Raw genomic sequence first — 24218 nt, forward strand, 5'->3', positions numbered from 1 at the left:
TTCCTAATTTTCAAGCAATATTTCAGACAACAAATTATTATTTTTTAATTAGAAACAGTTCAAGAGGGTCTCCTATCAGTTACTTTTACCAAGGTTTAAAGGTTTCACCAAAAGTTTTGATTCTTTAATAGAGTTCTTTGTTCCAAAAGGTTTTGATTTTGTTGGAATGTGGAGCAAAAATGAGGATTTAGGACTCAATTTCTGCTTGATTAAATGTTCTCAAGCTTTAGTCATTAATAAAATAGATAATTTGAAATTCAATATCTTCAATTTAAGCTGAATTTTAAGTTGCATTTTTACAGTACAAGTACAGTTAATGTGGATTTTTTCCAGACTTTTCATAAAGAAATGTGAAGTCATATTTACCTAATTTTACATGGTAATCCTGAAACATCAAAATTATAAACCTGGATGAAGATTAGTCACTTTAATCAACACTTTTCTCTGTTTACTGTCAAACTATACAATCACCTGTTTATTTTTTCCCAAAGAAATCTCAATATCCCTATACAAGATTTTCCCAGTCATACCTTATGTATTATCTAATCAGGTTTTTGGAATAGAACACGCTTCAAGAAATTTGACTTCATCCAATGTAGCTTTATCCCTGAATATCTTGGAAGCAGTAATTAAGCCCAAAAAGTAATTAAACCCAAGCATTGCCCAAACCAGAAAAGTTACTGACCTCTTGCCACCTCTGCCAGTGTGTACTGGGAGTACCGACACAGGAAAGACACCTGCACCCACTTGTTTTTTATACAGTATCTTAAAAATAGCGAAAGAAGGAGTTAAACTCTTTTATGGAGGCAAATGAGCCTTAAAAGTACTCAGTGCCAGAATATAGCAGAAGCAGATTAAGTATTCCAGAGTAAGATGGGAAGGCTGGGACCACACGGATGGGTGGTATATGAAAATGTCAGAGGAAGAACCACAAAGCACCTGTGATGAGTGTGATCCTAGAGGACAGCAGAAAGTTGCATGGTGCCAGCAGGATCCAAGAAAGCTTTGTGACAATGCTGCCTGCTGCTGTACCTGCTGTGCTCAGAGAAACAGGGCTGCAGGCACATTCTCTGGAGGAAAGGAGGGTTCTTTCCAAGAAGTTCCTGGATATTCTTTCTAACAGGAACTGTTCACCAAGGTCCTGAAAAATAAATACTGCCAAAAGCTGTGCATCTGAAAATTACTAATTGCTTAGCTCCTCATAAGTACTTTACAATAGCTAGTAGTAGTTTCTAATACGAGCTTAGTGGAGTGTTATTGAAAGCTAGTTATGACACCAATGACATTTATCAGTGATCTCCCACAATTTGTGTTCTAAACCATCTGAAAAATGTTTTTCTCATGACCTTTGTGATGATTCTTCACTTCATTACCTCTGGAATATCTAGTGACTGTATTTTCCTCTTCCCTCTGATTGAAGCATCCAAGTTACTTTTCTTGTTTCCGTAAATCAGACTTATCTATTTAAGACTTAAAAAAAAAAACCAACCAAACAAAAAAAAAACAACCCCAAAACAATCTCTCTATATGAATGTTTTCAGAAAATTATTTCTTTGTTATTAAGAATCCATGTTCCTTGTGCAATTTCTATAATAAGCCTTTTCTAGCAAAATTGATTTTCATCAATAATTAATTGTTCAAGTTATTTTCAGAGTTGTTGATCATAAAGAAGGTATAAACTGTAGTAGATTATGTGGTACATAACAAGACTAAATGCAGGAGTGAAAAAATGCGTAGCTGGCATTATGCAAGCAGCCATATTTTTACTGGTCATAATATAGTTATATTTAATGCTTCTTTCCCATAGCTTTACAAATTTATAAGTACCCTTTGAGTTTTCCTTTCTTCTATAGATTAAATTTAAAAAAGATCCTAAAACTCAGTCTCTACAGTTTTTCAACTAATTCCTAGATGCAAATTACACTCTAACATCTCTTTTAAATGCTGATTTTTTTGTTGCAGAAAAATTAAATATACAGCAATTACATTTTGGGCAGAAACTTTACAAACTCATATTACGCGGTTCTTCTCATTGAAATTAATATTTTAAGTATTAAGTATAAAACAAGAAGTTTTCTAATCAAGTATCCTTGTAAAATGCCAGTTATATCATTCTGGCACCATAAGATTAAACTAAAACTCCTTAAACTATATATTCTACATTTTCTGAAGCATGAAAAAGTGCTATTTTCTAAGTGTGTTTCAAACACCACAAAAGAGATTTAGTAAATTAAGTTGTGCACAGTGTTACAGTAACCTGCTCTCCATAAATTTCCAAGTCATTTTTTTATATTGCAATTGTTTCTACTTCCACTTCTTTCTGTAAGTGCCACACAAGTTCTAAAACAATTCTCATTCCTTCTGATAATTCTTATTTCTTTCTCAAATCCTAGTAAAAGACCAAACTAATCTCTCAGAACAACTCAACTCCCGCCATATTAGGAATGGAATTGAGATCACTGTCAGTGGGACAGCATAGGGAATGGCTAAACCAGCATGACAAAGATTTCTGCCTCTCTTTTTTTCATTCTGGAAGATATTAAGTTAATTCCAACATGTTAAGCTATACACTTTGACAGGATGTCCTTTCTACTAACCTAATTTCCTTTAAAAAATTGATTTAAAAATTTTTAAAGGCATTTTTTCTATATATTGAGTGTCCATTTCCACACTTAAGAATAATCCTATACTTTGGATTGTTACCTATGAAAAAGAAGTATAAGGCAGAACAAAATACGTGGATGAGACGAGCACAACTATGTAAGTTAAGATTAAAGCTGAAGGGGTTTTTTTGTTGTTTGTTTTTTTATTATTATTAATTTTTTGTTTTGTTTTGTCTTTTTTTGTTTGTTTGTTTTGTTTTGTTTTTGTTTGTTTGTTTGGGTTTTTTTTAGATTAAGTCCTTTCTAAAGACTTTAGGGCAAAGCTTACAACCAAACAATGGTGCTGCCTGTTATGTTGAGCACATTATCTTTGAAAAAGCCAGTTTCTGCTGGGACAGAGATACCTGAGCCTGTAGCCCAGGGGATATGTTGAAAGAAAGCTCTCTTCTCTTCTGACCCAGCAGTATAAGCATGGACAGCAAAATAAATCACGAAGACTAACACTTAGAGAACAGGGTAAAATTAATACTGTTTTGTCCAATGTGGTAATAAATTAAAGCAGCCAAACTGCAAAATGGAAGTGCAGGATGAAAAGATTATTACTGTTCATTTAAGACTTAATCCACAGTGTTTTTGAGAACTTTTCCTACCCTCTTTTGTTCCTTTTAATTTCGTTTCATCATTTTCCAGCTTCTATCTACTTTCTGCCAGATGTGTAATTATCAGAGGGACTCAAGAAAGGATGCTGGCTCTTCACTACCTTTGCTTCATGGGGACTGGAAAATCTCTTTTCACTGTGATGCCCCAATCAATGTTTCCAATTTTAGCTGTCTAAACAGCAAGCACTGCTCACTACAGTATTTTTAAAGTCAGGAAGGCCTGATGCCTATTGCACTTCCCACCAATAAATGACCAGCCAGTGACTGGTCAGAGAAAAGCCAGAGAAAAGATCAGTCAGAGTTACAATTGTGCCCACCTATAACTGAGGGCTAAGATGGAAATGTGATAAGAGTAGAGAGAAGAATAGTGACTTACTGCTTCTGTTCTGGTTTTCCAGCTATTTAGGTGCCCATGACCATTCCAGTCACACTGCATTTTCCAAGCAACATGCAAAGCACGTCTGCGATATGACAAGAGACAGCTTTGATAAGATGGACAGCAATTACACCTGTACTGTCTTTGCAAAAGACCTTCTGAAGCAGTCTGGCCTTGTTTTTCATCACTTAGTGCTATTCAAAGTAGCCCAGAAGTGTATCAAACAACTTGTAGAAAAACTGTTAACATTTTCTTTATAATCCTTTCATGGACTGGTCAGGAATCCAGTTGCATCTTCTGTCCTTCTGAGAGGACTTGAAAGAAATAATGTCTTCCCAGTGCCAGTAAATAGCCTGCTTTAAGATGACAAGGACTTAAAAAGCTATGATTAAAAATTTATGATCTGAAAAAACATGAAGGGACATATTCATAGGGCATGGCTGAAGTGAAACAGATTCTGGAAACTACCTAGTTGGCAGCTTTTCCTGAAGGAGTGAGAAAGCTACCTGTATTCAAAGATGTCATTGCACGCAACTCAGGAAAATCTTTAAAGATTAAGCAATGATTCTAATATTCCAATAGCCTCTACCCAATATTGATTATGTCCAGATCCATCTTATTGGTACTAGACAACCAAAGTAGAGTTAATCATCTCCCCACATTGGCTATCTCCTCTCTAGTTTATTCATTAGCCTTATTTACATTCTCCTCAGAGGAAGTACTGTAGATCATATAAATACTCTTTTTCTGCATTTAATGTAGACTTTGTGCATGAGGGATTACTTAAACACCATGAAAAAACGTTGGCTATCTTTCAGCTTTCATTTGCAGCCTTCCCCAGATTCAAAATTTCTACCAAGGGCTCTTATATTTCACTCTCTCATATTTCACTCTCATTTCTGGGTGGAAACTGATTGTTTTTTTGTAGTAGATTTTCACCTATCAATGCAGCTGCTCCCTTTATCATCATATATAAGTCCTTATGCCTTTATCATAATTTTCCTTTTGATTAACTGCCTGTTCTGGAAATAATTAAGAGCTGTGCTAACCATACTTGGACACATGTAGATAAGAGTGTCTGACTTTTTCTTCTCTGCCTTTGAGGAATGTCTCAGTATACATTCTTCCATTATGAATCCTGATGCTTGAAGTGAACTAGGGAAGCCAAAGTCCACACATGGGTGGGAGCTGTGGAGCATTCTGGTTAAGGGAGGTTTCTGACAGGACTTCCTGGGTCTGCCTCCTTCTTCTGTGAACTGAAAGTAGGGAGCTAGGCTGCTCTCTGATGGAGGTTATCAAAAAACTCTTTTCTCCTTTCCCCTATCATATTTTGCTTTTGGTGGAAATCATTTTCCACTGGCCTAGGTGTGGCCCTCTTTTGCATGCAACAGAATGTTGTTTGACACACCCTGTTCATCTCATGTGTCAGTTTGGTGTGGAAAGTTGCTTGGTGACAAGCAGTGAACATTTTCTTTCTACTGGATCCAGATTTGTGAGAAAGTATTCTTGTTGACACTGTGGCTATGGTCTGTGGATCCAAGAGGTCATAAGCTGTGCCCTCCCATGAAAGTCCAAAGGAGGGCTCTAAGTCTCAACTTGAGGAATTCTGGTGTTTGACCCCATATTAGGGCAGTAGAGAGAGTGAGCTCTGTATCAGAAGTCTTCTTACAGAATGAAATTGTTACAATTGAATGTATAAAAATATGTAAGGCTTTATATATGAGGGGAAAAGAAACATGAATAAATAGGGATAAGAGGAAATAGAGAGACCTCAGCTTCATTTCCTGAAGGCATCTTAAAGTTCTGAGATTGCAGTTTTCTAAAGATGAAAGAGATCTCTGGCATTGCCAAAGACCCACTCATCTAAAATACTTTCCTGAGGGGAACCTGCCATGTGGCCTGGGAAACTTTCAGCACAACTAAAGGCAGTCAATGAATTTAGAAAATCTGACCATCTCTTTCTTAGCAGGTGACTCCAAGTCAAAGGTACTGAGTACATTTAAGAACTTATTGTTATTTATTGTAATTACATATATAACATATTATAATATATGCTATTGTTATAAACATATTTAGACTTTGATCCTAAGAACATTGGATGTGCTTTTACCTACTCTTGAAGGCAGGTGGCTCTGAGACCATCCTCACAGTGTTTTCATAAGAAATGTTTCCTGCATCTTGAGAAGAATAATTATTCTTCTATATTAATCTAGATCAAAACAAGTACTACAGGATTGGACTGAGGGGAAGGCACCATTGACTAAGATCACATATGAGATGGAACTCTCCAACAGCAGTGCAGTTTCTTCGCTCTGACCTACTTAACAGCTTTAACAGATGTCATTATCTTTCAGTATCTGTATGTCTATCAGGTAGTTTTTCTTTCAGGAAGTTCTATTTCAGTATTTTTCAGGATAAGAGTTTTTGTCTTCACTATATATGATTTCCCTGTTTTTAAGCCTGGGAAGATATTATTTAAGTGATCCATACATATTAAAAACAGACATGCACACACAGGGCTCAGGACAAGCCCAACCTCAACTCAGGTTAACAGAAGTCTGGCTAGTGTCAAAGGTTGCTGAGTGAGGTATAAGCAAAGGCAGTAATAGCACCACAAATCAAGTTCACCATTAGTTTTTTACCATGCTAGTTTACAAGAAATTATAGAAGACTGGGAAGTCAGGGAATATCTTCATCTAAGTGAACATCAGATGGCCTAATTATTGCAACACAGCTTGTCTGGCTGATTGAAAACTTGCTCTCAAGTTTTGTTGTTCAGTTCCCAGGCTCCCTACTCAGCCTATTGAAACAGTCCAATAAGAAAACTGGAATACTGAGGGCATCCAGCAGATTTGTAAGAGTAGGTAACACACATAAACATTTTATTTCTGGTCTTTATACTACGTTCCTCTGTTTCTGAAAAATGTCACTCACTCGGTAGATCCACCAGGTGGAATATAACTGAACTGTTTCTGTCAGCACGAGGGGGAGCACAGACACATCTATCAAATTGACACAGTCCTTGCACTTGATGAGCTTGGTGGAATGAGCCTTCCACCTCCAGTTTTTGTTACGCCAATGAGTGATGAATCAGAGATATTTTTGACATTTGAAAGCAATTCAAGGTGAGAGAACCGAGAAGACTGGTATTTGCCAGTCAGAACTATAAATAAATTTTTCAGCACTAAGACGCCTCCAAAGCTTTTTAAATAGGCTAAAATTTTATGTTATTCCCTAAGGATAGGAGTGCTATCTCTGTGCCATTTCTTTATATGCAGTCATACAGAGAGCAGGTAGGAGTTTGTCTTCCTTCATAACCACAATAAATCCATCCTTGTTTCTCATGCTATTGGTAGGATTTTCAGCCCTGACCCAGTGTTTTTAGAATTAGAGGAATTAATTAAGTTGATGGGATTTTTCACAGTGATTCATGTTCTTAGAAAGGCTAATGAGTCAAGATATTAACTTGTAATGACATTAGTGTAAGTTTACTCGATGACCTGGTTTATACTCTAATTTATAGTCATACAGCATTTCATCAGGAAAAGTGACTCATGATTACTGAAAAAAAAAAGAAAAAGAAAAAAAAAAAAGTAATTGCATTTAGAGATAGTAACATATAAAGTTTTCTTTATGTTTTCTCTCTGTGGTGTAAGAGACAGCAAATAACTTAAAAAGGAAAGCAGACCAGCCTCTATTTTCTGAGATAGTATCTGCCATGTTGGTAAGATTAGCAGTCTGGTGGGATTTACACAGATCAATATGAGAATGATTGAAGACCTCAGTGGATCTTAGCACTTCTGAAGAGTAGAGGTTAAATGGGCACTAGCCATATTTCCATTAAGCCAACCACAACGTGCAGTGAAGTAGAAAATATTCTTTGTTGATCTCTGATACCCATCTAAAATAACATAAAAATTAAACTAGATAAAAAGCCAAGACCTAAAGGTAAATGACAGTGAGAGGAAATGTTTGTCTTGTATGCCAGTCAAAGTGTGTTCTGGAAGAAGCACTTTTTCTCTCTGAGAGAACATTTAACATATCAATATAGAAACATATTCTGACACACTGTATGGAAAAAATTTACAGTTGAAATATAGGGATTCTGATGGAGTTGATTTATGCCAACTTATCCAAGTCTGGGATACTTTTAAAAAGGTTGGATCAGAGATATGACTGAACATATGATGGGAGAATGAAACAAAAGAATAAATATTTTACTGTCATATTCATTTTCCTCTAAAACAGGAATAAACCTTCAAAATTTCTGTGTCAGATTTTTCCTTTAGTTACTGTAAATCCAAGATGTTCTTGATCACTGCTGAAATGAACCTATATGGTGAGTAAGGAACTGTTTTAAACTTCAATTTCCAGAACAAATTCCTAGCAAAATAAAGCAAAAGACCACAGATATTTCCAATCTGTAACTGCTCATTCTCTTTCTTGAAATGTCCAGTCCTGGGGAAATGTTGAATAACCACATTTTCCTCTTTACTTGCTTCGTACCGAAACAATGCATGCGTGATCTAGCACAGTTATGAAAGGCCTATTTATTTGTATGGAGGGAGCCAAAACAAATACTTGCTTCAAAACACACTAAATTAAGGTCAATTCTTTCATCATTCATGCACAGAAAATAACACCATTCTAGCATTTGATGAGTGAGATACTAACCATGAAAAACAAATATCAGAATCAACTCTATAGGCCAAAAATAAATATATTTCTTTTTAATTTTCTGTTTAATTTCATTGACATTGGGGTTTGTGTGCCTTTTTTGTTGTTGTTATATATCATTAAAATATTGGCAAAGAAAACATCAAGGATGTAAAAAGCTGTGGAGTGAATGCAGGTCACACTGTTTTGCAACACCCACAGAATAATCAAACTAATCTTTGTAGAAACATTTTTTAATCAATTTACTCAGTTTTTCTGCCTGCAAAGTGCTTTTGATTTAATCACAATTTTTGTTTGCTTGTTTACCATTCAGAAAACTTATGTGAATTGAATTCTGCCTGGAAGAACTATTCATTTAAGAAAAAAAAAAAAAAAAAAAAAAAAAGAAAGTGGAATGAATTAGAAACAAATGTACTCTGTTTTTGTCCATGGATAGACTGACACTTCAGATGCATACAGATATGTAAAAGTGAACTAGAAAATAGCTATAAAAAGAGGAAGTTATAAAAAGAAGGTGGTATTCATGTAATCACAGAAATAAATTATTAGACAGAATGATTACATTGCAATAATCTTAGAGAATGTATTGATAATGAAGTCAAATTCATTCTACCTAGCCTTGGTAGCCTAAAGGATGATGTGAAGTTTAATGCACTCTTAAGGCCAATGAAAGAAGGAAGACACTTTCAATTCTTCAAACAGAGGTCTAAGTTAGATGAAATAACTGCTTTTCTGTGATGTCTCTTTTCCTCTGTTACTTGTTGAGGTAGGTTGGATGGTTATCTTAAATTGGAAAACTATCATTACATATGACTTTAGGGAACTAAGAAAAAAAAATAGTGCATGTATCTGGGAGACAACTGGATCTATTTTACCCGTGTAACTAAGAAATGCAAGTAATTTCAAACATGAATATTTAGATGATCAAGACAGGTTAAAGATCTTCAAAAAACATGTCCATGATATATGCTGATGATATGTGACCACGCAGACAGCATGTTGGCACATATTACTGAAGACGTGCCATAATACTAATCATGGCAACTTTCTGGCCATAGAAGTCCTAAAATCACTTTCTATCAGGCCTTTTCTGCTTTAAGCATCTTGGAGGTTTAGCTTTCATTCCTTGTACAAGATTGCATCTGTTGTGCAAGAGCAAATGTGTGTTATAAATAATTCTAACAAACTCTTAACAGTACCATGGCTCCATTTTTTAATAATGCATTTTTCTTACCTTCTATAAGCTTCCCTGTCTGCTCTGCATTGCCCCCAGGCAAGATCTTGGCAATGTAAGCTCCAATTTCCCCACTGCTTCCTGGAATTTCTTTCCCACCTACAACTCGGATTCCCAGTCCGTTGCCTGTGATCAAAAGAAAGAGAAACCTTTGAACAGAAATGAAGCAATGAATAATTCGCTGGAAAGAAAGGAAGAGAACAAGTCATCAGAGGTTACTGAAAATGTCCCAAATAACTTCTGTCTGTGGTTGGAAGATCAGGGTTAACTGCAGTCACATCTGATGCTCTTCTAAAGGCTTAACTTTGGGAAGATCTACTTGAGCAGCTACTGCATGACTGACATAACACAAACAATCGAGTCACTAAAAATTACATTGAAGCTAATCCTGTCATCTTCTGACAATCTATTTACAGTAATAATAAATTCAATTAAATTGCTAGAAATTCACGTGAAGTGGGGATTCAAAGGACGGCTTTATCATATGCCTACAGCATGTATCCAATTTAGCTGAGAAATTATAATATCTGGGCTTTAAAATCACATAATTATGTAAGACACATTAAGACATTGACAGAGATCCTTTAGCTTGCTCTTTTGAGCAGCAAAGCATGTACATTTACATGAACCTATATTTGGCAGATGCTATTATTTTTCTCAAATATTTTCTTTTAATTGACATCTTTAACATCAAAGGATGTGTAAATCAACAGTGGGAAAAGCATACAAAAAGTCAGTGTAAAGCATCATTAAATCACATATTTTCTTGCTTTTTAAAACGTACAGAGATAAAAACATATTCATCACTCATTATTTTAGCTGGAGAGAAGCAGATAACTAACCTCCCTTATGAACAAAATAATGAGAGTGAAAACGAAAGCTTAAAATATAAAGTAATAAGACAAACTTATACATTGCCAATTTTTCATGTTATTTTGCTTTAAAAATAAACAAAACCAACAAAACTTCCTTTACTTGTTAAACAGTTTCTTCTTTGAAGAAAGTTCCATATGTGATGATTCATGCTTTGGGAATTAGAAGGCTTATTTACCCATCTTTATTAGGTAAATAATGACATAAATAAAAACATAATGAGTAAATAATTATTTTTCAATTTATTAATTTCATAAGTCAAACCTGCTGAGTGATTAGTCTAACCAACTGTAGAAAGGTCACCACATCATCTCTTTGCAAAGCTTTATCTTTTTAGATTAAGGCTTTTCCTCATAATGCTATTAAGTGTTTTGTAAGTCAGTCCTGAGTTTGTTCCAGTGCAAGGATTGCCACATTGCATTTCTCACCAAAAAAAGTTTCCACTAGGTTTTCTATCCCAGTTTAGCAAAATCCATATGCTTTTGACACAATTTTACTCATAATTAGACATTTTACAAGTATTTTTTTTAGGAGAGTGATTTTTTAGTTTAATTGAAACAAACTACATTAATATTTAAAGTTAATTACCTTATTTCAGTGCAAATTTGAAATTTTGCACTGGTAGGTAATGTTTATTTTTCCTAAGTTGGTAGGGAAAGCACAACCACCATTCTAAGGATGAGTATAAATGTTCTTTAAAAAAATTAGACATTTTTTTAAAAATAAGTAGCTTATTGCAAAAAGTGAATGCATACACCTACAAAAATATTTAAACACAAGTCCATCCTGAGGACTTAGAAATTCATGTGAGCTGCTCTGCACAGAGAACTTCTGATCAAACAGTATGGAAAGAGTCATTAATATGTTTATAGATCTGAAGCTCACAACTGGGAACTATTAAATTCAGCAAATCCAAGATTTGCTATTCAGCTATTCATTGTATACAACACACACAAGGACACAGTATCTTAATTCACACAGTCATCACATGGAATTTTCAATATATCTATAGGACTGGCTGCTTTTCATCACAGAGGGCAGGAGCTCCTTGGAATCAGGATTTTATCATGATACACAGTATTTCTACCTCTCATAGCTTATTTGTGACAGAATGGCAGAGAAGTAGTTTATCATATAAATGAGTGTACACTTGATTTCAGAGGCATTCACATGGATACCCACACCAGGGAACTGAAAATCTTGGCTGATATATTTGCTTAGGTTTTGGAGGGTTTTGTCCATATTACTGCTAATTGAAGAAAGTACTTTCCATACTAATATATGATGATTTTTTTTTATTCCTGGACACTTTGAAAAGGCTTGTAGTTTTATGTTTGCAGGTTTTAGAGTCAAATGTATGACTGACATTATGTATAAAGTAGAGGTATGCTTGATAAGGGATAATCACGAGAGTTTGGTGAGTGTGTGTTTGTTGCAAAAACACTACGAGAAAAATATTTAAATTCCAATTTAAATTTAAATTAAGGTTAATTAAAAACCTTCATTCCTGGTACTCAGAATGAATGAGCTACTTTTCATCCAATGAGCTCTAAGTGCTCTGTTATGGCTGACAAAGGAATATTGCTTGGGTCTTGCTGTATTTTCTCATGTAAAGATGGGATTTCAAGCCTATTTATATTTTATCTATTGAAAATATTGAGCTTACTACTTCTGTCTGAAATGACATTGCTCAGTCGATAACCTTGAATGGAGATAGTTTAAAAATATCCATCATATGCTTTCTCAGATCTTTTTTCTCTTTTTGGTTTTTTTTTTTATTTTTTTTTAATCTTGAGTCTTAATTTCCATCTCTCGGGCTATTTTGATATAACCATACATTCATCTTTCTCATTTAGATTTTGAGATTAATGAACTTCTGTTTTCTTTAGAAGACACAAAACCAGTAAACCATCAGAAAGCAAATCACTGTGATTTGAATAACAGAAGGCACCCTTCTGAGTTACAAGCATTGATTTCCATGGAAAATATCTTCAGGAAAACATCTCTTCAGAGGGACATTTATACCTAGAAATCCAATCCTTTTTATGATGCTTCAAAGCAAGAAGACTGGTAATTAATTAAAATTTACTGATCTCCCAAGGCTGTGATCCTACTCTCCCATCTAATCTTTACTAAAGCTTTCAGATGGAGCATGCTAAGCTAAAAAAACCATGCCAAAACCCTACCCTACCCAAACCAAAATATATAATGAAATATATAATAAAATATATAATACTAAACTTTGACAAGGCTGAGCATACAACTAAATAAGTTTTATACTTTGATAAACAAATAAACAAAAAACCGATACTAAATCACTACAGCTGGCCTGTAAACCACTGATTTTTATAGCTGAACTTATGAACAATCAGAGTTTGAAGCTTTAGGTTACCTGCCCAGTGGATGATGGGAAGGTGCTGGATGTAGTTCTGGATTTTACTATGCCTTTTGATGCTGGCTCTCACAGCATCTTTATGGATGAGCTGTCCAGCTGTGGGATGAGTGGGTTCACATTGTTCTTGGTGAAGAAGTGGCTGAAGGGCAGAGCTTTAAAAGACTGTAGTGAATGGAATGACAATGTGGATGGGGACTGGACACCAGCAGTGCCCCTCAGAGATCAATTCTAGGTCCAGATTTGTTCAATATGTGTGTCAAAAGTCTGGATGCAGGAGCTGAATGCACCATTAGCACACTGGTTCATGACAAAAAATGGGAGGTGATGTTGACTGCCTTGATGAACAAGAGGCCTTTCAGAGTAATCTAGACAGATTGGAGCTTTGGGCCATGATTAATGGGATGAACTTCAAGAGGTGGAAATGCCAGATCCTGGACCTATGACACTGGGAGCAAGTGAAAGTGGCTGTAAATCAGAGAGGGATCCAGGGTGCTGCTCAGCAGCAGCTTTGTGAGTCAGCAGAGTCAGCCAAGGGGACAAACCAGTCGTGGGTGGCATCAAACAACATCACCAGACAGTCAAAAGAGTTGATTGTCCCACTGTGTCCAGCCATGGTTCAGCCTCACCTTGAGTACCATGCAGAGGTCTGGGGCCCACGATTTGAGAAGGATTGTCAAGGTCCTTGAATGTGTCTGAAGGAGGGCAACAAGGCTGGTGAAAGAGCTGGAAGGAATGTTCTGTGAGGAGAGTCTAAGGGCTTTAGGCATGTAAAGTTTGAAGAAAAGGCTGTGAAAGACAACCTCATGCTCTCTACAGCTTCCTGAGAAGGGGGAATGGAGAGGGAAGTGCTGAGCTCTTCTCCCTGGTATCCAGTAACAGACTTTGTTGGAATAGTTCAAAGCTGTACCAGGAGAAGTTTGGACTGAGAAGGAGGTTAAAGACTGAAACAGGCTTCTGTGAGAGGTGGCCAATGCTCCATGTCTGTCAGGGTTTAAGAGGCTTTTGAACAATGCCCTCAACTTTTTTTACTGTAACAGTTTTATTTTTCTTTCACCCTGAATTGGTCAGTAGCTACACTGTAAGGTTTTTGTAGGTACCTTCTGACTGAAATACTGTGTTTTGTATTGCATTGCGTTCCATTCCATTCCATTCTAGGCTAGCAAAGACTTGAAGTGCTTAATAATTACAGAGCTATTATTGTGAGAAATCTATATTTGGAGGAAAAATATTTAATGGCCTTTTTTGTTTTTTGGGAATTAACCAACTCTGTGACTTTCAAAAGGACATTTCACTTGTCATTTCATATCCTTCCAGACACCACCATAAACTGTTTCCTTACATGTACACACACACACACACACACACACACACACACACACATATATGATCAGTAACCAACAACCTGACACGAATAAATTCTGTCCCTGATGACCTGGTAAGCATTACTGCAAATGCATTTTTAAAATTCATCACTTTTTTTTCCTTATTTTCACCATGAGGCTCTTTCTGTCCCTTTAGATATATTTATTCTGAATTTCTCTAGCTCACTGTGTCTCAGGCACTATGAAATTCTATCTCCTTGTATATTTCATTGTGTCACAGTAGCAACACGGCAGAAAGACTGTAATTTACTTTTCTGGAATATGCTGACTATAACCTGAGCTCTGCAATTACAATTTAGTCTTCTTTGTCCCTTATGGAGATAATAAAGATCAGACTGTTGCCAATCTGTTGCTGCTGCTCTCAGGTCACAGGGAAGATCACGAAATCCTACCATCTTTTTACTGCTTTGCTGAGCAGCTCCATTATAGCCATTAGAGTATAAACAGCCTAGATTTCCTGGAACCATTTCAGCATCCAAGCAATTATTAGATTTGCCTTTTCAAACGAATGCTGATAACCCTTCACATAAGTTAAAGGTTAAAAAAAACAAACAAACAAACAAAAAAAAACCCACTGAACAACTAAAGGCCCAGCAGGGTTTTGCTGGTGTTGATGGTCCTGATTTTACATAAAAGTGAAAAATAATTTTCCACAGATGTTTTCTCTCATGAAAGTAGATGGCATTCCAGCAGCAAATGCAAGGACTGATTATGTTTAATCATCATATAGGTCCTGTGCAGTAGCAACAACTTCAACACATGCAAGAAAATGCTGGCACATGACCCAGAAGCTCTGTGCAAACATTGTTCATGTGTTAACTCAAGCAAATATTTCCTCTGGGCTAATTTTTGAAAGTATGAAACCATTTGTCTGTCTAATTATATGAGCAAGGAAAGTAAAGAAGCAATTAGAATGTACAACAGATTTTCAGTAATCACACATGTTTGTGCGAGTTGGCATAAGAAACTCTGAGTGTCAGCAGCAATCTGACTTTTGTCACAGTGAGAAATAGAGCTATATGAATTTTTAATAGGCTTTTAAGTGATTGAACTTTAAGAATGGTATTTAAAAAAGTACTATTGATTTTGATTTCTAAGAGCTTTAAAGTGTACCCTTCAAGATGGTAGCTGAAACTCTCTATTTCGGTAAACCCATAGTCATTTTAACACCTTCGGATATTGTGTGCTTTGAAGTGAAACTATACAGAAGTAAAATGGGAAAAACTGAAATGGCCTTAAACTTCAAATTGCAGGGCTATAACACCTATCTCTGAGTAGGTTGAAATGGAAGATATACTTAAAACTCAAAATAGAGATTAAACGTTGTGTTTCAGATCCCGGAGCCAATGCTGGACAGAATTGTCCAAATATGTTTTTCATCACTTTCTAATAATATAAAAAAATCCCCCAAACCAGAACAAAACCATAATGGTGAATTATGGTAAGGAAGCATCAGGGTGATCTTTTTTTGGTGAAGGTCCAATGGTAGCAAATGCATGAAAAGAAAGCATGCAAATGAGACATTAGGCATGAAAGACTTTGTAATGTGTCAACGTACCATGTTATAGCAGTGAGAAAATATCCACCAAATCAAACAATATGAAGTTTTTCAACACTATTTGGCTGTGAATGGAGACAGAACATATCTTCCTCCTGTGTTCATTTACTAGACATTATCTCCTCATTTCTCCTCCAGCCTTATCTAGACCAGACATATGCCAGGGTGCTGGTAGGCCCTTATCTGCCAAAACAATTTTACACTCTGTTCCATTGGCTGTATGGCACAGAAGGCTCAAACACAATAAAAACATCAATGACTTCTCTTGGAGAGGTCAGAGTTAAAAAGTACCATGAAGAAATGCAAGCTATTTATTCAGACATTGTAGTTGTGATAAAGCAATCTCTAAAGTCTGCAGAACAGATAGAAAGGAAACATGACAAAGCAAAAAAAAAAAAAGTTAACTCAGGAACTTAAAAATAACAGGAAAAATAATGTGTATAATAAAATCCAGCCTAAAATTCATTTGCATTGTTATTCTTATGCAATCCTCTGGAACTCATAACGTGATGATCCATATCAGAGGTTGGTTGTCTATATAAGTACAACATTTTCAAGAGCATCTTCAGGAGAATTGTTTTGGTGCTTCTAACAAAATTAGCTTAAATGAAGTTGTTTCCTAGAAACACGACTATATCTACTCAGCTATTACACTTCTTGGCCATTGCCAATTAAAGCATAAAATACACACAAAGTCACCTCATGAGGCGATGAAATTCAGATATATTGCAGTTGTTTTAATATTACAGCATTGATTTATATCAGCTGCAAATCTGCTTCATGCTGATCTGCACACTGGTTATCATCCTGAAGGATCATAAAGTGTTTTATGAATTAGCTTCTTGAAGCATTTATCACATCTACTCGAAAACAAGATAAAGGTCTCTTCTTTTTGGATGAGCTGTCACATCAGAATCTATGGTGCCCTCTATGGTAGAGTGCAGCTTTTAATCTATAAAATCCCTTGTAGGTACTGAGTTTCATCTGTGTTTACTGATAGACACCAATGGCTGAATGGATGCCACTGACTGACAGCTGAACCTTCATGGAAATCTGGGGGCTTGACTGAACTGTAACATTCAGTGTTTCAGTGATCTATTTATGCAGCCTTTTCTGCATGACAGCTGTGGAAGCAATTGGAACCTTTATAGCTAGCAGACACATTGCCCTCTCAATTACCTCCACTCAAGATCCTCAACAGTGTTCATATATTGAAAAATGCATAAACAACTGAGCTGCCAAAAAGATTTCATGGAAAGTATTTTAAATACACACACTAGGGCTTTTCAAATTAAAATAATTTGGAGACAAGAGACATAAATATGGAATAGATGGTCAGTACTTCTATAGTTTTTCTAACACAGAGAAGAATTTGTTTGTTTGCTTTTATCTATAAAAGTTTAATGGTACTGAGTTCTTTTTAAAATTGATACTAAGACAAAACCAGACATCCCTCTTTCCTTTTATTTCCAGTCCTGTCCTCTTTTACTACCATGTGACTTCCCAAGAAAATGTCTGATGTAGCCTGACTGTAACAGTTCAGTCCCTTTCTGTTTATGGGTTTTACCTTCTGTGCCATGTCTCTGATAAAGAGTGTTTGAGGGAATGGTGGCCATTAATTAGGGATTAAGACCTTCCCCAATGACAACAGTAGGTTAGACGAGAGTGTTGCTTTTTGTGTGTGCAAAGTATTATCTTAGTTCTTCACAACAGTAAATGAAAGAAGTAGGATAAGTAATCCTCTAAGAGTATGAGGACAGGAGGTAGGTTGTAGCTCTCACTTTGACTTCCCACATTGAACATAGACTATGACCATATTTGACATGTTTTTAATTGATTACTAATCACATATTTATTGCACTTCAGTATTTTTCTGTAAGAACTAATTTTGCCGAACTTGCAGGTTAAAGAATGCTAAATACATAGGGTTGTTTATTTAGAGACTGACTATAGCAGTGAGGTCTTGATATAGGAAAACTCTGAATTCCCTTCTCCATCTGGATAAGCACTGCATGAGCTGGAACACTGCAGAAGTGCAGTGTTGTTTGCAGGAATTAGCAATCCTTACGGAGACTGAGGCACGCCTGACATGTGTAAAGCATTACAGCTACCTTGTAATTCTACTTGCAGTTTCACTGACATCACTGCTAAGGTGGAGATTAGGGATGCAGTCTTCTGCCCACCATCTAATTCACTTTGCTCCACTACAAAGTTTGCAGATTTTTCTGAATCATTTCTCTGCCTTTTTTTTTTCTCCCCAGAATTGAAGAGGATGTTCCCCGAAACAGAGAGTCTGGCTACTCCAAGGTACTTTTTTTTTTTTTTTTTTTCCTGGAAACACAGAACATCCCTCTTTTTAAAAGGGAAGAATTACTTCTGACTCAGCCTATGTGAGGTAAAGGAGTAAAAATTACCTTTGACTCATTGCACTCATTGTACTTAGAGACCTACTGAGATGTGTCTGCCTTGTTGGATTTTCCCCCCGAGTGTGCCTAAACAGCTTTCTAATCAGGAAGAACACAATGTAAATTATCTTTGCAACATTTCCAAAGGTATTGCCTGTGCTTTCAGTAGCCATGTCCTTAATTCACTTTTTCAAATATAATGATGGTATGATAAAAAAATTGGAAGATAGAATTCTGGCAGTATAAAACAACATTTATGCTGCTCTGCTAAAGGATCAAAAAGGAACAAGGGACTCTCAGTGAAAACAAACAGTGAGTTTCTGGAGCATTAAACACTGCTGTATTATCATTCACTGATCACTGCTGTCATTGCTTTGGCACCTTAGCATAATCATGATGCCAATTCCACATTTGTGGGGGGTTTTTTTGTCCTTAACTGCAAAATATTAATCAGTCTTTGCAGAGTAAACTCTTGGAAATTCCTTCACACCTCTCAGCATTGTCTGAGGTGGGGACACTGCATATCTGAAAAGTAGATCTGTGTGCTCTAGATTATGGCATATAATAAAAAACAAGATGCTTCAAGAGAGTGGCCAGTGAGCAAAGTATACATTTATTTTTCATTCAGCACTACTGTTCTTTTGCCATCACAATTTTGGCTCAGTTCCTCAGTCGTCAAACACTTCATCCACATGCCAAATTCACATTATATGCTTCTCTGTTGTAAAATTATGCCACATTATGTAAGAGGCATCAGAGGGCATCAAAGGCATCGGTACCTCAGAGTCAGTTTTCATTAATCAAGAAAGCAAATAAACCAAATAGATGTGCACATAATATGCAGTGAAAAAGCCTGAATTCTAAAATATTTGGGACTAGTCTTATTATTGATATTCAGAAAGTGACACTCTTTGGATTTATAATCAGGCAGTGACTGCTACTATGGTAAGATTATGATGAGACCTGTGCAATTCAAGTTATAATGGTGATATTAGGGTGAAATCTTGTCCTACAGTTACAGCTGCTGTGGTAGAGTTGGTTATCTGGGCTGACCCAGCACACTGACTCATCAATGCCCAGGTTGGCCCAAGAACTCCAGTGAGATGAGATAATGGGCTGAAGCACTGGCCAGTTTCCCAGTAAAGCAGCTGGTCAACAGTTATAGGAATTCTCCAAGTGGGAATTTTGTACAGTTTAGGACATTTCCCTATGAAACTCCTGCTGTGCACACTCCAGTTAAGATACACTAATTGTACATTGAAGGTGTGCTCATGAATCCCCTGAGGAGAATCTGTCAGTCTCAGACATTTCCCCAGGCAACTCCTGCTTCAGAACTGACCAAACTGCACAAAGATCATTTAAAACATAAGTATAAACTGCTCTTGCATGTGCAGAAATGATCACAAGGGAGAGGTTTTTGTGCATAGCCAAGACAGAGGATGTTTTGTACATACTGTGAGGAAACTGGAGACAATGGATGGTGCCCATGTTGTTGGGGTCACCCAAGACCACAGGCCAACTGGCTTGTAAGAATCTAACAACACAAAACTTCAGCTGAAGATGCTACCGAAAGGGTGGTTTCAACAGTGACTGTTCTCTTGGAAAGATCTGACTCCCCATTTCAGCTGTACTGAGGATTGTGGTTTCCAACATACACATTCCCTGTGTTTATGCAACAAGTGTAAATGCAGACAGAATGAGTCAACACCTCTTTTAATACTTTTGATAAGGAAGAAGAGCAGGGAGAAAGCAAGAGCAAAAAGAGACAAAGAAAACAAATAAAAACAAAGAAAGACAAAGAAACCAGCCGAGGAAGCAATCAGACATGAAATCTAGATGAATATCCAAAACTATTGTTGTAAAATAACTGATGGTATAAAAGTATACATTTTTAAATTTACTAATATTTTAAGTAGCTTTTGCTGCCTAATAGACTTCTATGTCTTCCTCTGGTTAATAGTCATTGTCTGGTTAATAAACACAGATGTTTACTATTAGCTTGCAGATAATGTTTAATAAAATTTTAATATTTTTTTTAAACTATGGGCCTGTCTCTGTTAGAGGTCATTTGGAAAGCTAAAGGCTAAGCATAACATACTGCACATTTGAGGATAGTTTTCATGTGCTTAAATCATTCAGACACTTGAGAGAAGGGGAGGAAGGGAGGTGCATAATCATGGAGTTATGGTACTCCAAAGATCCATAAAGAGTGAAAACTACAACTAATTCTCCTTTTTCAGGGCCACCCTATTCTACCTTTGTCTCTTTTCTGTATGATTTGCATTTAGGCCTTTAAACATTTTAGGGAAATCTATGTATGCATCATACAGAAACATATCTGTGCAAGTCTCCAAGCATGTATCTGGACTAAAACACAAAAGTATTACTGCAGCTTGCTTGCTTTCTCCAATTAGAATTTAAGCACAATATTATATAGCTATAGTGGTGAGCAATCCCAGTGTGGGCTGTATAACCTTAGCAGGACCCTGAGTAAATTTTTGATCCTATATGACCTCATTTGTGAAGGGCATTAGTAAATGAGATGTCAATAGCTACACCTTGGGTTTGCCTAGCACTGCTCACAACGTGTTTTCCCTGAGGCACAGTGTGTTGCTGTGATTGCCAGAATGAGAGTTAGTTGAGAATTTGGAATAAGCATTTCCCACTGCATAAGGGTAAGTAATTTCACACAGGAGAGCAGGCCTCAGCAACACTAAATCACGAGCTTTACAGTTGTGTGGTTGTAATTCCTCTTATTTTTGAATAAGAGAGCAGCTTGGATTCACAGCATTACTCATCAGCCCGCAGGGCAAAGATCCCTACAAGGATGCCAAGGAGTTCCTGTGGGCTGGAAGGGCCTGGAGCAGCACAGGCTGACACACAGCAGAGCTGGCAGCTCTTTTCAGACTGGGCTGTGTGGGTGGAGGGTCTTTCTTCAGCCTGAAATCATTGGTGGGTGTTACGTTGACTAACAAGAAAATACCTCATAATGCACACAGAACATTCATTTAACACCCTAAATATGAGGTGGGTACCGAGCATGGAAATTATCAGGACTCTACTGCCAGAAACCCTGTGAAAACAATATTTAGCAATTCAAGTAGGTTCATGCCACTTTCTACTTAATGCTCGAGGGAACACCAGGGTTGGCAGTCAGTAATTACTTCTGTGCAGAAACAGAGTTTGACACACACTATCAGAATTTTTTAAGCAAGTTAAAAGAAAGTCTCATGGTTTCACGACAAAACTGCTAAAGCATCTACCTCTGAAAGAACAAAAACAGTGTATTGAAATAACTTTGGGTTGCATATCAGTATTAGATGTGAGAAAGGGGTGCAATTCCAGAAGCTCAGGGAGACAGACCTTACCTGTGTCGGGTCCTGTAACTGGCAGATTTTTACAGTTTGACATGTGAAAATATCACACTGTGTTCCAGCTCTCAGCCTGGGAGGTGAATGAATATCACCTCTGCCACTTTCATCTCCTTGGCAAGCAGACTCTGACTTACATGAACATTTGTGTCAGTGTTAAAGAAAAAGAGAATAAATCCGAAGTCCTGTGATAAATGTCTCCATGTGAAGATTTCACAGAAAAATGGGATCTGATTGTTTTGCTAACCCCCTCTATGGGGGGAGTGAGAGTTCCAGAACAGAAGAAAATTCTCAGTTCTACATGTTGAACACCTACACAAGCTTATTTTACAAGGACTCATGGAGAGAACATAGTTACATAAAAAGCAACAGCAAAACAGACTGTTCATATGGATAACACAACAGATTTTTCTCTGTTTTTAATGTCTGTATAGCTTATGTATCTTGAACAGATGTCATGACCTTTTTTATGCACTGCTGCTTTCTGTTATAGCCAATGAGCAAGATTTAAAATGACCACTGAATTTCCTGCTGCATAGACAAAGGAACTATTTTTAATACTGGCAATCCTTTGTATAATTCATGCTAATCAAATTAATTATCATGTCTGGTAGAGGGGTTTTTACCTGAAACTGTGTGATCCTTTGGGTCTCTCAGTAGTTTGAGCCTTGTATGTGGGAAAATGTACTGCAGGGGCTTCCCATTTATCTGAGGAACACAAATATGCATGTCATAAAAAGATAAACCAACAACAATTGCATCAATAATTTCAGACAGTGGAAACAGGAACAAGCAAACAAACTTATTTCATCCAGGGAAATATCATAACTTCTCAATTCAAAAACTCCCCCAAGTTTGAAGACATTTGTCAGACTGCAAATTCCTTCTGTGGGGTAATGAATATTTGCTTCAGTAACTCCAGATTAATTTCAAATATAGCCCTAGTTCTGATTTTTCTGAGTGACTAAAAGGTGCTCATTCTCTTCTGTAGCTTCTTTTAACCTAATCTTTTATTGAAGCAATTATTAACATAAGAAAGGAACAAAACATTATTTGTGTATTTTTTATGAAATTCTTTTCTTAGATATGTAAACAAAATGTTAGTTTAATGAGTTATTATTCATGAGTTACTGCTTTAGTTTCAGCAAAACCACATGGACTAACGTACCTCTTGTCTTCAAATTCCAAAAGCCATCTGAAAGACCCAAACTAAAACTCACAGGACTGCATTCTGTATGAAAATGCACATCATTTACCTGGGCTGATCCTAGACCACATCAAAGGGGAGAGCAATGCATCCTACAACAGACTCTAAAGACCCAGTTTTCCTGTTGGAATGATCCCACCTGCCCCATGGCTTGGGCATAGGAGGGGCCAAGCTGCAGAGACTGACCCACTTTCCAGGGATGATCACCCCAAGCCCACAGCAAAATGCCTCTGCAGGGGGTTGGTTGCAATACTCCCCTCACAGCTACTACAACCCCCCTTTGCCTGCAGTTTTGGTCTTTTGGTAGCAAAGCTGAACCCATCATTTCTCTGCCTCTGCATGTCAGTTCCAAACCTGGGGGATGCACCCAGCAAAGAGGAGGGAGCATAACTGAGCCTGCTCCAGGATGGGACCTCAGGGAGCAGCCTCAAGGAGACAAGGGGACAATATTATTCAGCATGGCAATGCAGCAGCTTGAGTGTATCAGCAGCCTGCTGGCAAGAGTTTATTACTATTATTTATATTTAAGTAGCATTTAAAGGGATTAAGCTCCTCCTGAGCCAAGCACTTCAAACATAGTTCTGCCCTGGAGGGTTTTGAAGTTAATGGATAGCACACATAATAATGGGAAGGGAAACAGAGAAGTCGAGGTACTTGCTTAACTCAATCCCACAGTAAGCAGAAGAGTTTATACATCTGTTGTGATAATTCAGTTACTTATCCAGCGAATGATGTTGCATCTGGAAGACTGAAATCCTCCCATAACACAGTGAGAGTAATATTGAGTGTAATAAATGCCAGACATAAAGGAGATAATGGATTTGGTAGCGGACAAGAACTCCAGAAAAAGTAAATCAGAACATGAGATCAGGCAGAGATTTGAATTTATCATGAGATTTTGTCAGAATATAGAGTCTAGTACTACCAGGAGTGTAGAAAGTTCTATGAGGGTTCCACACTCATTAATGGCTAGGGAGAGTGTTTTGTTTTTAATGACACCGTCAGAAACTCAGCAAGATTTATACAACAATAAAAGTGATGCATTTGTCACAGGTAGCTTACATAAAATTGTAAAAAATCTGATAGAATGCATCTAATTTTATATTGAATTAAATAAAAAAATGTGAAATATTCCTGTTTACAAGAAGTGGACAAACACATTTGAATAGATCTTTAGCTGGGATCCATTTTGGTGGGAGGAATTCAATTTAACTGAAGAATGCTGCAGCTCTTAAACTTCAATTTATATTATTTTATTTTCTCCTTCTTCTTTATTTTTTAATAAATATTAATCCAAGCATATTCAATGCCATATTGTACATAACTGCTAACAAATACATCAGAAAATACAGACTGTCTCCTTCTTTAGGCTATTACTTCCTCATTAATTCCAGAATTTTATGAGAAGAATAAATCTTTGTGATGCATATAGGTCTGAATAAAAGTATTGAATTTTATTTGCATCCAGGGTAGTATAT

The 24218-nt window shown here is 36.6% G+C and overlaps 1 protein-coding gene across 1 annotated transcript in view; it reads right to left on the minus strand.

The window, feature by feature from the left end:
- The window catches only part of PCLO (piccolo presynaptic cytomatrix protein), a gene marked incomplete at its 5' end in the record, with an annotated part of 328275 nt that overhangs the window by 99869 nt on the left and 204188 nt on the right, over positions 1-24218 (minus strand). The window contains 2 exons of the mRNA XM_083859465.1: positions 9550-9675; positions 22160-22241. Of these exons, the coding sequence (XP_083715591.1) occupies positions 9550-9675; positions 22160-22241 (208 nt within the window). The remainder of the gene's footprint in view (positions 1-9549; positions 9676-22159; positions 22242-24218) is intronic.

The sequence above is a fragment of the Zosterops lateralis genome (assembly GCF_965231275.1).
Source record: "Zosterops lateralis genome assembly, chromosome: 4".
In the NCBI taxonomy this organism is placed as follows: domain Eukaryota; kingdom Metazoa; phylum Chordata; class Aves; order Passeriformes; family Zosteropidae; genus Zosterops; species Zosterops lateralis.